The sequence below is a fragment of the Vicugna pacos genome, chromosome 4 (genome assembly GCF_048564905.1).
Source record: "Vicugna pacos chromosome 4, VicPac4, whole genome shotgun sequence".
NCBI lineage: Eukaryota > Metazoa > Chordata > Mammalia > Artiodactyla > Camelidae > Vicugna > Vicugna pacos.
In genome coordinates this window covers 61,941,745-61,959,186 of record NC_132990.1, presented here as the reverse complement: position 1 = coordinate 61,959,186, position 17,442 = coordinate 61,941,745, and the positions used below count along the sequence as shown (strand labels likewise).

The following is a 17,442-nucleotide window of genomic DNA, read 5'->3' as shown; positions in this document are numbered from 1 at the left end:
TGAGCAGAGAGGGGGCTGGAGGTGGGTGGGGCAGACTTCCATCAGCCCCGGGCTCCAGCTTGGGAGAGACCTACTGTTGTTGGCACTGTTCCTCTGGGCCTGGGGCTTCCACTTCTCTTCCACGACAGCAGGTGGTGATCGGGACTGGTTGGAGGCGATGTTGTTTTCGTTGTCCGCTGGGGGCACAAAGGGGACAGTGTGTTTCCCTGAGGTGCAAGAGGCCTGCGGCTAACAAGGTGAGAACCAGAGCATGTGGGTGAAGGCGAGACTGGCCTCTGGGACAAATCCTGGCTACTTAGACAACTATCTGATGCCTGCAAAATCTCATTTTCATCACTTGGAAAAATGAAGATAATCACCCGGATGTCACAGTTGCTGGAAGAACTAGTAAGAGCTAAAGCAGGGAAAGAGCAGGGCATGGTGCCTGGCACACAGTGAGCGCTCAGTGAATGGGATCTGCTGGATTCCGAGCGTGGCTGGGAGCCTCCCCACCCCTCACTGCCCGCCAACACCCACCCTCACCACAGCCAAAGCTCTAGCTCTGAGCTAGGGGAAGGGGTGCCCGTAACACTGCAAGAGACCAAAAGCATCTCACGCTCTCGCTTCTTTAGAGAGTGCTTTTCATCTTTTCAGTATATTTACTAAACAGTTATTAAATGAACACAACAAAACCAAAGCCCCACGTGACACGGAGTATGAAATACCCAACCCCCTCATTACATGTAGGAAGTGGAAACTGAAGTCCATTATAGGAGAGGATTTGCCCAAGATCACACAGAAAACCAGCAGCAGAGCTGGGCCAGACATCTCAGGCCTTCCGGTTCCTAGATGCCTTCTCCGTGCATTTCCCTAATTTTTGTTAACTTGTGCACTTGCAATTGTATTCAGTTATAAGTAATAGCCATATGCCTATTCTCCTCCTCTATTCATGGTTACCCCTTGACATTTCTAAGTAGAAATGGTCTGAGTTACATGCTTGTCATCACAAATGGCGACACAAGCTTTTATCAGACAATATTCCAAGAATGCTTAACTCCACTCCAAGCCCTGAGTTTCTAGGCTGTGCCATCTCCATAAATATTACTGTTCTGCTATGGACCTACTTGCCTAAAATTCTAGTAAGACTGTTTCTCTGTGCTCTTTTGTTGTTGATGTAGGTGTATCTCCTTGAGACATCATCTTACAGGTAAAATTCACAACATGAGGATATGAACGAGTCATCAGTGGCCCTGGTTCAGGGTTGCCAGATGCTTTCCATTCTTCTTAGTCAAAGGCATCAGGCCTTGGAGGTCAAGGCCACACTTTTCATACCTAGAGAAAAGACTTCCCCAACTTCTACATGTTCAGTCAGCCCTGCAAGACTAGTTAAGAGACTCTGGGACATGCACTCAGAGGAATATTTTGCAGCCACTAGAAATGTGGTCACGTAGACTAGAGTAACACGGGAAAGTGCACAAGATGATGAAAAGCAAGCTCTAATCATAATTTCATATGTATTCATATATAAATATGTATATATGTATCTTAGACTCACAGGTCAAATAAGGAAGAAATTTATGCATCAAAGACAGATGGGGAGGGACTTCCACTTCCGCCCGTGAAGCATGACCGGCCGTGGGAACTGCCCTCCAGATGCAAACAGCTACAAATCATGATATGACTGCTTTCAGACAAGCAACCCAGGGTGTGATCCCAGAAAAAGAAACAAGTTCAGTACACGCTCTGACTGTCATGCTTGCTGCCTGGAGGCAGTTTTCAAGCCGCAACATAGGGGAAGGGAACTGAACAGAGCCCAGCGGTCCTGCTGAAGAGACAGAGATCAAAGTTCAGGGAGGCCCCAGACAGGTAGAATTTACTAGGAAAAGTACCAACGAGGAGGGAGTGACAAAAAGAGGGAGCTCTGGAAACTACCCCGGAGTCTTTGCTGAAACTAGTCTTCCTACGCAGAGGGTCAAATTCCACAGGACTGGGGAAAGAATCACAAAAACACAGTAGGCTGATAATTCTCAGAGCTCCCACATGGGGGAAATAATTTGTATCCCCTCAACCAGAATGGAGAGACCTCAATGCATGAGAAACTGGACACAGTCCCCCTACTGCGGGGCTAAATTAGCCCCAGATCTAGGGCTGCACTAGGACATTGGACCTCCCATAGGACATTTTAAGAGCAACCCTTTAAGTATTAAGGCGATCCCAAGAAATGAACTGTAAGCCAAAGTTTAATACTCTTTTAAAAATACAAAATCTGGCACCTAACAATATAAAATTCACCACATCAATTGTCTAATAAGTACCAGACATTCAAAATAGTAGGAAAGTATGACTTATAATCATGAGAAAAACCAATCAATAGAAACAGACCCAGAAAGGACAGAGATGATGGAATTAGCCAAAAAAGCAGCTTACAACAGCTATTGTAAAATTATCATAAATATGCTCAGAGATATCACAAGGAGAGAAATGAAAGATGGAAGAAAAAAAAAACTAAACTAATACTAACCACTCAAGTGGAACTTCTAAATATAAAAATAAATGGTACAGGAAAAATGCACTGCATGGGATAAAAGTTGATTAGCTGCCACAGAAGAAAAGAAAAAAAAATCAGTGAAGTTGGAAACAGAGCAAAATAACTATTCAACATGAAAACCAGAGGGTGAAAGACTGAAAATAAATAAACAGCATGGACAATACTAAGCAGTTTAACACACATATAATTAGAGAACCAGAAAAAGGGGGTGAGGGAGGGAAAAATTACTGAAGACGTGGCCAACTTTTCCAAATTGGATGAAAACTATAAACTCAGATTCTAAAGGCTCAACTGACCCCAAGCAGAATAAACATAAAGAAAACACCACCAAGGCACAGCACCATAATCAAATTGTTGAAAACCAATGACAAGAGAAACTCTTAAAGGCAGTCAGAAATGGGGGGAAATTAAGTACAGGTGAACAAAAGTAAGAACCACAGACCCAGGAGGCAACAGAACAAAGTATTAAAATAAAATATCAACCTAAAATTTCAAATCTAGCGATATTATCTTTCACAAATGGAGGTAAAATAAGGACAAAAAAAAAAAATCAGACCTGCAACTGTAAGAAATACTGAAGGAAGTTCTTCAGGTATTAAAAAAAAATGACATCAAATTAAGAATTTGGATCTGTGGAAAGAAATGAAGAGTTCTGGAAACTGTACATATATAGATATAAAAAATGTTTTCCTTCATTTTTAATCTCTTTAACAAGATAACTGACTGCTCATTGGAAAATAATATCAAAGAATTGTAATTATATGTAGATGTAAACTATATGACAAAAATAGCTGAGACTAGGAAGGGGAAATAGAATTTTGTTAAAAGTTTTTCACACAGTACGCAAAGTGGGCATTTAACATCCTCTGAAGGATGAATTGATAAATTAGAAATATACTTTAAAACCCAAATAAACTATAAAAAATAAAACAGAATTATAGCTAATAAACCCATTGTGAAGATAAAAACAGAATCATAAAAAGTTCTCCGTCCAAAACAAGGTGCAAAAAAAAAAAAAAAAAGGACAAAAGAACAAATGAAACAATTAGTAAACAAATAGCAAAATGGTAGATTTAAATCCAATAATATTAAAGTTACATTAAATGTAAATGGTCTCCACATTTCAAATAAAAGAGATTGCCATACTTAATTAAAAAAAAAACAAAACTCTATGTTATCTATAAGAAACCTATTTAAATATGAAGGCATGGATAGATTAAAAGTAAAAGGCTAAAAAAAGTACACCATACATACAGTAATGAAAAGAAAGCTGGAGATGTATGTGATAGTATTACAGAAAAAAACAGATCTCAGAACAAGAATTATGACCAGGGGTAACAGGAGACTCTGCATAATGATAAAGGAGTCAAATCACCAAGTGTGTATGCACCCTAAGCATGTGTGCATGTGATAAGAGAGCATCAGAACACATGAAGCAGAAACTGAGACAACTGAAATAAGAAATAGACAAATCTACAACTGGAAATTTCAAATCTCTTTTCTCAGTAATTGCTACTCTCATGAGAAAAGAGAAAAAAAAAAAAGAAGACTGAACACAAATGAACAGAGAGTGGACAACAACAAGCAGTCCAATATGTATATATAATTGGATATCCAGAAAAAGGAGGTGGGACAGAAAAATAGTGAAATCACATAAAGTCTAGTCTCTGATCATAACTAAATTAAATTAGAAATCAATAACAAAAAGATATTTGGAAAAATTACAACTATTTGAATATTAAACATCACAGTTGTAAAGAACTCATGGGTCAGAGAAAATATGAGAGATCAGAAATGCTGTGAATCAAACATTAAAACATAACATCTCAAAATTTGTGGGATATATCTCAACAAATGCTATTTATAGCGTTAAATAATAATATTAGAAAAGAAGAAAGGTTTAAAATCAGTGTATAAAGCTTCTACCCTAAGAGACCTAAGGAACAAGTTTAAAGAATAAGTTGAGTCTAATGTAAGCAGAAGAAAGGAACTAATTACAGATAAAAGCAGAAATAAATGAAGCAGAAAAATAGGTAAACACACAGAGAGAAATCAATGAAACTAAAAATAAAACTATAATGAGAAAGATTTAGAAAAGGAAAAGAGGACAGAACTTATTAGTAGCAGGAATAAAAGAGGACATTACTACAGATGCTACACATGTTAAAGGGATTAAAGTGATTATGAACAACTTCATGCAAATAAATTCAACCACTTAAACGAGGCAAAAGAAAAAAAAATACCCTAAAAAATACAAAGTACCAAAGTTCACTCCAAATGAAAAGGGTAACCTTAATTAAATCTATTACATTCTATAACTATTAAGAAAATTCAGTTCACAGTTTACATAATGGCTCACAAAGAAAATTCTCATGTGGATCCACTGACGAATCTGACCAAATATTTAAGGAAGGTTAAATTCTAAACAAATTCTTCTAGGAAATGAAGAGGAAAGAGTATTTCCCAATTCATTTTATAAGGCTGGCATTACCCGGATCCAAAACTAGAGAAAAAAATTACAAGAAAATTACGGTGAATGGCTAAACAAATTGTGGTATATCCAAACAATGGAATACCAGTCAGAAATAAAAAGAATTACTGACAGCACAGAACAACATGGATGAGTCTCAGAAGTATGCTAAGTGAAACAAAACAGACACAAAAGACTCAATACCATATAATTCCATTTATACAGAATTCCAGTAAGGGCAAAACTCTAACAAAAGAAAGCAGACAATGATTGCCAGGGTAGGGGTTTGGGAAAGCAACTTGCAAAGGGAACTTTCTGGGTTGAGGGTAACATTGTGCTTGTGATGGTGGTTAAATGACTGTACATTTATCAATATCTATCAAACTGTACTCTTAAAATTGGTGAATTTTATCTACATAAGTTACATCTCAATAAATCTGATTTTACACTAGACTGAAAAGAAACCATTAAAAGAATAACAGTGGTTAGCTCTGAGTAGTGAGATTACAGCTGATTCTTCATTTTCTAACTTCTCTGCATTTCCCCCAATTTCCTTTACTGAATAGATCTCCCAGTTAAAAACAAAAGCACAGATTTAAAAATGGAAACCAGCAGCCATTGTCGCTGACTTTCTCCACTAGAGTAGAGAGATTTGGAAGTCCTGGATGTGTGACCTTGAGTCCATCACTTCAACCTCTGGGCCTCAGTGTCCCCTTCCTCCTCCCAAAATCCTGGGGCTGGGCAAGCTGCAGGCTGAGTCCCTCACTCTTTGCCTTTCTGCAGGACTTGGAATCGAGATTACTCAACCTTAAATTACCTAACCATGTCTAATACGGTTGATTAAAATTGTTTTTTCTCCTTATCTCACAGACAGTGCTGCTGAATAGGTGAGGTACTCAGTAAATGCTCTGTGAAAGGCTTGACTTACAGCTTGAGCTGGAAATAAGGTTAACTTAGTGTAGCCATTCCTAGGTACCCCAGACACACACACACACACACACACACACCCACCCCTGTAAAGGGCTGGATGCACAGCTGGAGTAAAGGCTGTCTCCTAGGAAGGGATCAGTGGAGAAAAAAAGAGAAAGCAAAAGTTTCTAGCAGGGGATGGAAAAAGGGGTGCCTGCATTATCCGGATCTACTTTAGAACATGCCACAGCCCTCAATACCTCACATACATCATCTCTGGACCCTCACCCAGCCTGTGAGGAGCAGAGATGAGCCCATCTGACAGCCGAGAAGACTGACATCCAGAGAGATGAAGTGGCTCAAAGGGATTAAAACCCCAGCGTGGCCATTCCAAAATCCTGCCGAGCTGAGTTGCTAACTTGTCTGACCTAGGAAAGTCCACGAGCCACTCTCTTGGCTGCGGTCCTCTGACTGCACTCGAAAAGAGGCTAGAAGGACTGACCTCTGAGGGGGAACCACCTCCCCAGATCCTCCACCCCATCTACCTTGCTGACGAGGGTGAGGTTTGAGAGCATAGCCTTGGGAGATCACGGGAGAGTCAGAATCCTGGTCGGATGCTGTGAATGCATCAGCCACTTTAACCTCAGTTCCCTTATCTATAAAGTGGAGCTAAAATGGGCACTTAACTCATAGCAAGATCCTCCTTTCTGAGGATCAAATGAGCTAGTATATGTGAAACTCTCAGAAAACCTCCTGGCATGGAAATAAGAGCTCAAATGATATTAGGTACTTTTTACAAGCCATGCAACTTTGGGCCAGCAATTCGGTTCTCTGAGCCTGAGTTTCCCCATCTGTGTAACGTCAGCGAGCTTGTCAGGAGACCTGACACAGTAACCAGCCCCGACACACAGTAACCGCTCACTAAACGTTAGCAATCCTTAGTATTACTGCTGCCAAAACCTGCTCCTCCACTGTCACCAGGGGCCAGGCAGGTTTTCCTGCAGCACAGGAAGGAAGTTTATTAGCGGGAATTACCCCGTGCCGTTCAGCAGCCTCTTAATGAGATTGGTGTTATTCGAGGCTGATCCCCCTTATCAGCAGCGCTGTGAACTGCGCAGATCATGACGCTTAATTTCTCTCTATGGAGTCAATCCTTTTAATCCCGACTCAGCCTGGCTGGGATTCCGCCTGGCTTTGCACTGGATTGCCGGCAAGGCATTCTCTGCCAGCACTGGACCAGAACAAAGCAGCCCAAAGCTCTTCTCGGAAAACAAGTCGGGATGCTTGGGGGAGGTGGGGCCCCCAAAGGCGCATCCTTGATTTGCATGTTAATGGCCTCCGCCTAATTACAGGAGGGACGGAGAAACACTGCCACCCAGACTCTCCCCTCATTAGAGCTCAGCTTCCAGAAGCCCACAGAGGGGCAGAGGGTTTCAGAGGAGGAATGAGCAGGGTCCAGGTGGTGTGCTCACGCAGCGTCCCAGCAGCCTTCCAACTTCAGCCACTGGTTCCACACGGGGTCAAGTCTAAACGCTGTGAGCTATGTTCAAGGCCCTCCCTGGTGCAGGACAGCTGATGGCTAAGCAACCCGGAGGCATGAGACACAAGAAGACGGAACTCTGGTGGAAGAAGGCAGCTGGAGATCGCAGGTCTGTGTGCCCTTGCTTTACAGACAGAGCCCCTCAGAGAGGGGGGACAAAGCTTCCTGCCTGAGTCCCACCATGAGGAGGATGTTGGTTAGAGCAGGACTGGAGCTCACGTGTCATGGTGGCCAATCCAGCTCTGTCCTGCTTTTAACGAGTATATTTAAAAAAAAAAATCTATCCCCCTCCCCAAATCACGTGAATTGGTGCCTAGTGCAGAGCGGACACCCAATAGATACAAGCTGAATAAACCAGTGAATGAGAAGGGTCACAGTAACAGAACAGCATGTAGCCTGACAGCCTAGCTCTAATACGCTGTGCCAGTCTGGCCAGACCTGGAAGACTGTGTGAAAGATTTATAAAGCGAAATACAAACAATAACTGATAACGATAATAATAATAGTGACAACAGAAACAACAGCAGCTAAACACTCAGTCTCCACCTCGAAGTCCCTTTCCTGGTCAGAACCACCAGGTGTGTCAGGCATTTTTCCCACATCATCTCCAGTGCCTCCAGGGGATTCCCTGAAGGAGGGGTGGCAGGGACAGCAAGCTCCCTCCCCTACTTTCTGTTCCCCTTGGCAGAGTGTCCCTGGGCAGTGCTCCGGGCAGGCTTCCCAGCCCTGGAATTTGAGCATAAAGCTGCCACTTGTGGTCTAAAATGGTAAAGAAGGAAGTGTGCCTCTCCCCCTGCCCGCCAGTCAGAGAGGGAGGATGCTGTGAGCCAGGAGAGGATGGAGACACACGAAGGAGGGAGCCCGGACGCCTGCATCACCGTGCAGAAGGCCACCCAACCAGGCCACCTGCACCTGGCTGTGATGTGACTGAGAAAACAAGGGGTTATGCCAAACCCCTGAGAATTTGGGACTTATCTGTTACAGCAAATTGTCTCCCTGACTAAAACAGAAATTAGACCAGAAGTCGGTGCCACTATGACAAAAGCCTAAAATCTGAGGCTGGGTGGTCCAGTGGGGGATCTGATACTGTATGCTGGACAGATGGCAAGGCAGCTGATAAAAAAGATTGGCCTAGACGGCACACCACTAGCTGTTGCTCGCAGCAGTGGTTCTCAAAGTACGGCCCCCGGACGAGCCGCGGGGGCCTGAGGATTTGTCAGAAATCCAATTTGCAGAAATGTAAATCCCGGGCCCCACCCTAGATTCATGAATCTGAAATTCAGGGGGGTGCCCAGAACTCTGTGCTTTCACCAGCCCTCCTCTGAAGCAGGCTGACGTTTGAGGACAGCCGCTCTGTGGGACAGAGTGTTCCAGTGAGTACTGACCCCTGGCTGCCCCGGGCTGCCCTCTCTCCAGTGCCATCCCTGCTCTGCTCACCTTGAAATCAAACCACAGCCTCCTGGTCACCTCCTACTTGGCCCGGAGGCTCAGCGCAAAAGTCACAACCTTCTGGAAGCCTTCTTCAGCTCCATCCCCATCTCTGGATGTGCTACCACGGACCGGACCCTGCTGCCACCCCCCTTCCCCTCAGGGCACAGACCACCCTGTGTTACAACTGACTGATGGGGCTCCCGTGTCCTGTGACCATCTCCTGGGAGAGCGGGCTCAGGCTGGCTCTGACGAAGGCAGAAGGGAGGGCTGCAGCCCCTGGCCAACCCCACCTGGGGGCCCTTACCTGCGTGGGACTGCATGTGCTCCAGCAGGTTGTTGTAGAACTGGAACTGGATCCCACAGGCGCCGCACGTGTAGGGTTCTGTGCGGAGAAACAGAGCTGCTGTGTCAGGGGCAGAACGAACCCAGACGTCTTTCTGCTGGGCTGCAGGCAGCTTTGGAACTGGGAATCCAAACACACACTGGGGGTGTGCCCATGGGGCTCTGGGTCTGTCTGCTTCCCACACTAACTAGTGAGAGAGAAACGGGGAGGAAGGGGTGATGGAGAGGGAAGATGCGCAGATAAAGACCGTCGAGTGCAATCAAGCGGCATTTATGGAGTGCTTACTGTGTGCCAGGCACTGTTCTGGGCACTGGGGATGGTGAGGGGAGGACAACACTAATGGACCAAGACCTCTCTCAGGGCAGAGACCGCATCTTTATTCCACAGCCCATCTCTCTGCCAGGGGACGCACACAGACAGCACTGCTTGCCGAATGAACAGATGAAAGAATGAATGAATGAACCAAAAACAACAGAAGGGACATGGAAGGCAGCAAAGAGAAGGGGAGAAGGGGCAAGAAAAAGGGAAAGAAGGGGAGAAACACAGCAGAGCCAGAGGAAGAGAGGGTAAGACAAAGAGAGGGAAGGGGAGAGGATGGGAGGGCAGGAAGAATGAGGGCACATGTAGAAACAGGAGCATGTGTGCAAAGTACCTAGATCTTTTCATGTCTGTGTGCCCAGCACTCACGGCAGTGCCCGCCACAGGGACGAGGAAGGAAGAAGAAAGAGAGAAGGGCGCAAAGATGGATAAGAAAAGAGAGCAGGAAGATGGTGGAGATGGGGCTCAGAAAAGGTGCCCTGAGGCTGCCCTGTGAGCAGGAAGGGGAGGCTGTGCTCCTGCAGGGCTGGGGGTGGCAGAGGCAGGCTGCCCAGGTCACAGCTCTGCCTGTCCCCTGTCCAAACTCCACCCGCCTGGGGTTGGGCCTCCTCCTGCCTCCACCAGCTGCCCAGGCTGCCTGGGAGGGTGGCCCAGGTCTGATGCTCCGGGGAGGTCCCGAGCGTGTGGCCGGCTGAGTTCACTCCCTGCCCTGCCTCGCCCTCTCCAGCCCCCCGATGGGACCATCACTTACTCTGTAGGAGAGGGAAAGGATTGGAAATCAGGGGACTTGCAGTTTCTGCAAAAGAGAAACAGTTTAGCTAAGTCTCTTCTGGTTCTGGTGCTCAGAGATGATGGTCATTATTTCTGTCCTTAGTAAGCAGTGAGCCAGATGGGCTCTCAGAGGAGGGCGAGCGTCTGGGAGCCAGGCTCACGTTCTATGGTAGGCCTGGGGCACAGGCAAGGCAAGATCAGCCAGGGCCATCCCCCCAGGACACCCTCAACTTTAATAAGTGAGCCCACAGACCACTGATGAGAAAACACCCGCACGTGGCTGCCTGCTTCAGGACCAGGAGCTGGGAGCCGCTTTGAGGTCCTGGCACCATGGTGGGAGTATTTGGCACCAAGCATCAGGGCAGCCAAGGGAGGGCTGAGCTTTGAGGGTTTCTGTTGGCTGGCAGTTCCCCGACGCTTCCTGGGTTGTCAGCTGAGCCTCACAGGCAGGTGGCAGCAGATCGGGGCCAGACAGACTACACCAGGAATCCTGGCTCCACCACTTAGAAGCTGGGAACCCGGGACAGCAATCGACCTCCCCTGAGCCCCCGTTTCCTCATCCAAAAGGTGGGGATAACAGTAACACTGACCCCCCCGGGCTGTGGTGAGGATGAAAACAGGTAAGACACATACACTCTGAACACGTGCCAGGCACACAGTAAGCGCACAATAAATGCTGGCTGCCGGCAGGAGCAGCACTTCACACCGTCATTCCCAATTCCGAGCACTGGCTCTGGTGGAAGGAGAGGCAGGGGGTGCAGCCTGGCTGGCTGAGAGCAGAGGCTCCCAGGAGGCCGTGGTTCCAATCCTGGCCATGCTACTTATTCCTGGGTGGCCTTGGGCCGGTCGCTCCATCTCTTTTATCTTTAAGGGCCACCTTTTGGAAGGGCTGAGCAGGTTACAGTTTTCAAAAGGATGAAGCCGCTTGGAAAAGTCGACATGCCGTCTGTGGTCTAAAGGATGGGGTCCACATCCTTAGGGCTCCCACAGCACATCTCCGTCCCTAACTCATCCAGTCACTTGGTTGACTTAAAAAAACAACCACCACAAAAACACCCGACCATGTGAGTGTGCAATCTGCGCGGGGCACTGGCTTAATGCCCCGCCCCTCCCCGGGACACATGTACTATTCCTACTCCGGAGCAGAGAAGAAATTGCGGGGCAAGACTAAGTCACCAGCTTGTAGATGGTGGAGTTGGGGCTGCGCCTTGGCCAAAGTCAGGTCATTGCACAGAAGCTTCCATGTGCAAGTCTGCACTCCTGGATATTCTGTAAAGCCCCTGAAAAGAGTGGTGGTCAAGCCGTGCCCATCATCTGTCTACACCCAGATGGCAGTGCTTGGCATGGTGCTGAGCACCGGCCAGCACCTAATCTAGTGAATTAAACTTCAGCTAAGCAAGAAAGCTAGTGGTGTCTTACTTCAATGTAACTGAAGGATCAGCATCCTTTCCCCATCCTGCCCTGGCTGGCACTGTGCAGACCAGCTTGCACAGAGGCTGCTCTGCTCGGACAGAGGCTGCTTGTGACCACCCACAGCCCCACCAGGCTGGCCCCAGGTCTGGCCGGGGATAGCAGCCTTTGGCTGCTCTGTTCTAAGGTGCTCTATGGCTCTTCCAGGGTCCGGCAGGAGACAGTCACCAGGGGGCGCCAAAACACCACCAGGAACCTTGGCAAACCTACTTGGGCTGGCAGGGGCTGGAAGGGAACCTTTGGATGCTCCCAGGTCCAAAGCAGGGCCAGATCTCAGAGCCTCGGGCTCTTAGGCCACAGCTCTCTCTACTGTACCCCCTTTGCCTCTCCTGGAAAGAAAATGGCTGTGATGTTCACTCTGCAAACATAGCAATGGCTGAACGAGGGCCATGAGATTCAATATATCACAGGCTACAGAGAGGGGGAGCTCCTTTCTCCATGGAGAAGAGATAAAGAGAAGCCACGGCCCCCAAGACGCTGCTGAAGGTCAGAGGGATGTCCCTGGAAGAAAAGGCCCCTCCCACTTCTGCCTGGCCCTGGCCACCTTCTGATTCTCTGCTCCGGGCCTCCTCCCAACACCACCCCCTGCCCATCATGCACCACGCAGACCCCAGGACAGACGGAGGCCGCAGCACAGGAACTGCTGGGGGCGCACTCACCGCTGGAGTTTTGGGAACTACTATTCGTTTCTTCAAAGTGGTTTTGTGCTTTGCCTTCCACCCTCCGACTGAAAGCGCTTTCTGCTGGGTGGGGACAGGAGAGAGTAAGAAAAAACCGTGGTGACTGGTCAGCACCAGGCCCAAAGGGAGCGAGATGCCAGAGGGGGCTCAGAGGCCGGGTCCGTGGGAGACACCCATGCCTGGGCTGGGTGAGTGCGTGCCCGGGGCCTTATGCTGGGGAAGCAGCCCAGTGAGGGGCTCCAGAACCCCAAACAGGCACCTCCAGCTCCTCAAGCTCACCTGAATTGCCTGATACCTTGTCAGGACCCCAAGAGACCCCCCCTGACCGTGCCCAGAGTGGGTGGAGGCCCAGGCATGGGGGGATGCATGTGTGACCTGGGAGCACACATGACAACCAGCTATGAAGCAGATGGCAAACGGCCAGGGCCTCCCACCTCTGACCCCCGGGGAGCCATATTTGTGACACCAAGTAATCTGGATCTGCCACTCACTACTCGCTCTGTGGCCACAGGCCTCCCCGAGGAGCAGGGAGGTTGACAGTCTGTTTTCTGGTGGTGGTTCTGACAGCGCAGGAGGGCCAGACGACTGATTCCAGCTCCACCAGCTGAGGGGCCCTGGGCGGCAGAGAAGTTACGACAGGCAGAGCCAGGGCACCCACACCCCAGGAGGCCAAAGGCCTCCTGGTGAGGTCTGGTCAGGGTTCACCCAGGGGAAGACACTGGCTCCAAAGTGATTACTGAGGTGTCTGCTTGCAGGTGGCACCTTTCTGGGTGCCTCACCCTCTCCCAGGACTCTCTAAACGCCAGAGTGCAGAGATAGGGTCCAACCAGGTGGAAAACACTAATTCAGGCCCTGTTCCAACATGTGGAAGGTACTGAGACAGAAAATCTGAGTAACTGGGCTTTTCCAAGCTGCTCTTGGCACAACAGGGATGCTGGATGCTCCAGGAGATAAAGCCTTCAGGGACCAAGCCAATTTGGGGCGAGGAGCCGACCCAGCCTTTCTTGAGAAACAACTTGCATGAGGATATGAAAGGCTCTGAAAAGTTCAGCTAGAGAGAGATTCACTTAGCATTATTTAACCCAACCTTCCCAAATGTATGTGGCCGCTGAAGCCCATTTAAAAAATATCAGAGTCCTTAAAAAAAAAAAAGAAAAAAATCAGAGTCCTTAATAGTCCTCAAAAATGGTGATCGTGGGAACCCACTTTGGGAAATGCCACTGTCACCCAGTTCACCCTAGGCCAGAAGGACAAGTGCTCAGATTGTGGGGGCCGGGTCCCCAACAATCACTGGGTGATGGGAAGGGAAGCCAGAGGTGGCTCCTATAGGTCCTGGTCAACTGCCCTGTCCCCCGACCCCGACAACACCCCCTGACGCAGCCTCCTTTTCGCAGAGGCAGTCCATAACATCACAAGGAAGACCCTTTTTCTAAATGTGTCTGTAAAATGCCTGGGCTGAGAGCTACACAGCTGTCCACTTCAAGAAGCCATCTGTGAATTGGCCAAGAAAGTCCCTCAATTCTTTGTCTAGGGAAAGGGGGGCACTCTTACTTACTGAGCACCCCCTATGGAACAGGCGCCAGTCCAGACACTTTACATCCGTGGTCTCCCTTAATGCTCTAACAGCCCTATGAGGTCCACGTTTTTGTTCCCATTTCACAGATGAGAAGCCAGAGGAAAGTGAGGCTGTCCAGTTCCTGGGGCTGGCTGCTCTCCTAACTGCCTAAGATGGCAGAATAAGATTTCATCCTTGGGGCAGATGCTTCCTTTATAAAAATGTCAGGGCAGGGAAGTGATTCCATTCTCCATCTTTATCTTCGTGCGTGCAGGGGGATGGTTACCCAACTGTGGATGATTTTCAAGCAGCCTGACCAACCTACTGGTAGAATTTAGCACAACTGAGGTTACAAGCTCACAACTGGCCTCCTACAGCTCAGCTGATAATGCAGATTTTGATCAGCTGTCCCTGCCACTGGCACCTCTGGCTGAAAGCCAGTGAGCGGTACCGCAGGTGACATCCCCGCACAGGCACATCCATCCACACAGGAGGAGCTGCCTGTTCTAGCGTGGCGGGGGCAGGGACGACTGCCAGCTCTAACATGCAGGCTCCGGCTCACAACCTGGTGCCCTCTGCCCCGCACAGCTGGTAACCCAGGTGTGACACCCACCGCACGTCTTCTAGGTCACATAAAGGTAGCCAGAGGCAAGCCCCAAAGCCTGCTCGACGCTTATTCGGTGACACTGGGTTCCAAGAGCTGCCACAGAGCACACAGCCCTGTAGGCAGCTCTGTGCGGAAACTGCAGATGCCCAAACTCCCAGCCACAAGGTCAAGAGTAAAAGCAAGATCTGAAAGCCATGATCCCATTATGTAGTTGAGCCAGTATCTACCACCCATGAGCTCGTGACGACCAACCTATTTCTGATTTATGACTACTGTTGTCAAAAATCAAGGGCCACGGACTCTTCTCTACACAGAACCTGAAAGCCATGACCTTCAAGGGTAATCACCTACCTACTCTCCTTTTGGGAGATCAACAACAAACGTATCTTCAACATTTCAAGAATTACATCCTTGCTCCTGATTAGCCTCCTGAACCAGAGTACAGGCAAGCACAACTAATCCCTTGGCCTGTCATTGGTCCAGCCTCCTCGTTCATTTGAGTTCTCAGTTTGATCACTTGTACATTTAATGAGTAGCTCTGGGCCTCTTGAAGGCATCTGAAAGGCTTGTAGTCCCAGAAGGACCACATCGTCACTCTACCCTACGTCCCACACATGTAGGCGGGAGGCTCAAAGCTCTTTCCATCCAGGTATGAATCAGGATTCCTGATTAGCTAGTACTCAGCACACAGTGTGTCTCAGCAGTTTTCCTTGATAACTGATAAGAAAATGGCTGCTGTGAACCTTTCACTGCCTTTTCACCCTTCTGGAGTCTGAGCCCTTTCTGCACAGACTCCAGCACCACTGGAGCCAGCATCCATCCATTGGTTTCCCGCTGGGCTACGGCTCATGGAGAGGTTTCACGAATAGTACTAGGTAGACGGAGACCAAGAGAACAGAGCTCCCAGACAACCACTCTTCTTCACAGAGAGCAGCTCTTTGTAGGAATGAGTTTTTAGATTAGGTTTTCTGAAAGATGGGCGATGCAAACTCATGCCAAGAGGGTCCAGGCAGGTGACATAAATGGATGGACTGGGCTGGATGCGAGACAGACAACAGTGTGGTCACAATGAGAAATGGCACCTGCCACGTGGCCACGGTGTTGGGGAGGCAGGAGGGAGTGGTGGGGACTATGGAAAACTGGAGAGCACATGCTCTACTGAAGGAGGCAGCTGTGGCTCAGCCCCAAGGCAACTGCTGCCCTGCAGGAAAGTGGGCCCAGGACTGCCAGATCTGACTTTTCAATGTCAGCTAGAAATCAAAAGTTTCATATAAAAATCTAATGTTCAAACGTTGGCAATTAATTTAAAAGAATTTAAATCCCTTTAGGCCATGACCTGGGAAAAAAATATTCTGCTTAAAAAAAATTAGTCTGCAAACCATCTTGTACAACCCTCTGAGTTCTATAAGAAAACCTAGACTCAGAGAGCTTAGGTGGCTTGCCATGGTCACACAGCCAGCCAGAGGCAGAGCCGGGACCCAGGTTTGCCCCAGAGAACTATGGGACCTCCACTCTCACTCTTGCAAGGGAACAATGACCCCGGGCACAGCTGTGGCAGGTGGAAAGAAGGGCGGGGAGCGGAGGAAGTGTGAGGGTAACATAGGCCATTGGTACCTGCGGTTGCCTTGCTTGCTGGAGATCCCGAATTTGGAGTGCGGAACGTCTGGGTTTGGGTGGCTGGAGGGGTGCGGTGTAAGAGGGTGGCGCATCGGACCACGGAGGCCGGAGCCTTTTTCCCCGACTGGTTCGTCTGGGTCTTCGCTGCCACGAAGCGTGGAGACGGGGAGACCTCTGGATGCGAACACTCAGAGCCCGTGTCTGGATCATCCGGTGGCTCCCACCCGGGGGCGGTACCTGAGAGGGTCATGCTCTCAGTCCCCGAGGGCCCTTGGAGCTGGCCCAGGACATGGCCTCTCGGGGCCACAGACCCCCTATTCTCGAGGGTCAGAACTTCCTGGTCCACAGAGAGCAAGGGCTCTGGCTCCCGCCCGGAGCCTGAGAAAATCCGGGAGTCTAGAACCCTCCCCAGCTTCTCCTCAAGGGAAGCCTGGTCACCAGCTCACACTCAGCATTGCCTGGAGCCGCTGACCAGCCCACTGGTGGTTCATCCCTAACCCTTGACCAGCCTAGGCTCCGAGTGTCTAAGAACTTGGCCTGGACCCATGTTCGGAGCACCTGCATTACTCAGCCCAAGCCCAAGTGCATTTTTGAGAACGTTGGCTTCCAAGCCTCTTTTCCTTCCAAGGCAGGCCAGCTCGGAAGGAACGACAGACAGCAGAGAGGCAGAGACCTGTAGGGCTGTTTGGCAAGGGAGCGGGAAACGTCATCACAAGGTTTGAGGGGAAGTGGCTCGTGGTGCTCCCTGGACACTGCCTGGGAATTGATGCTCTCAGGGGACAGTGCTCAACCCAACACCCGACGATTTAATGGAAAAAAGTGTAGCAGCTCCCTGGTGATGTCTGGGGCAGCCTGTGTCACCGTTTCCCAGACCTCTTGCCTCCCTCGCCTGAATTCTCTGCAGAAGCTAGAGTCCCTGAGAAGCGGGGGCCGACCCTTGGGTGGTCTAGGGTGGCAGCAGTCTGCCTCCTTCATGTTGCCTGGAGACGTAACTACCAGTGGTGGCAAGTCCCTGAACGTGGCTACGGTCCCATGTTCAAACCAAAGGGGCAGGGGGCAGTGGTTTCACTCAACTGCAACTCTTGCCCCTGAAGGTGAGAGCGAACTAGGCAGCAAGAGAAGGGACCCCTTGGGTGCTGAGTGGGGGCTCCCAGAACCCACAGGCACTGGGAACACATCCCGAGGGCACCACCTTGCCACAGAG

At 49.0% G+C, this 17,442-nt stretch overlaps 1 protein-coding gene across 18 annotated transcripts in view; it reads right to left on the bottom strand.

The window, feature by feature from the left end:
* Positions 1-17,442, bottom strand: part of ZNF618 (zinc finger protein 618) — a 347,879-nt gene that overhangs the window by 8,375 nt on the left and 322,062 nt on the right. For 6 of the 18 annotated variants that reach the window (XM_072959971.1, XM_072959976.1, XM_072959972.1 and 3 more), the window contains 5 exons: positions 16,236-16,475; positions 12,439-12,522; positions 10,290-10,334; positions 9,182-9,259; positions 75-176 (listed from right to left, as the gene is read on the bottom strand). In XM_072959971.1, the coding sequence (XP_072816072.1) occupies positions 75-176; positions 9,182-9,259; positions 10,290-10,334; positions 12,439-12,522; positions 16,236-16,475 (549 nt within the window). The remainder of the gene's footprint in view (positions 1-74; positions 177-9,181; positions 9,260-10,289; positions 10,335-12,438; positions 12,523-16,235; positions 16,476-17,442) is intronic. The other 12 variants (XM_072959975.1, XM_072959977.1, XM_072959978.1 and 9 more) reach the window with 7 other exon arrangements.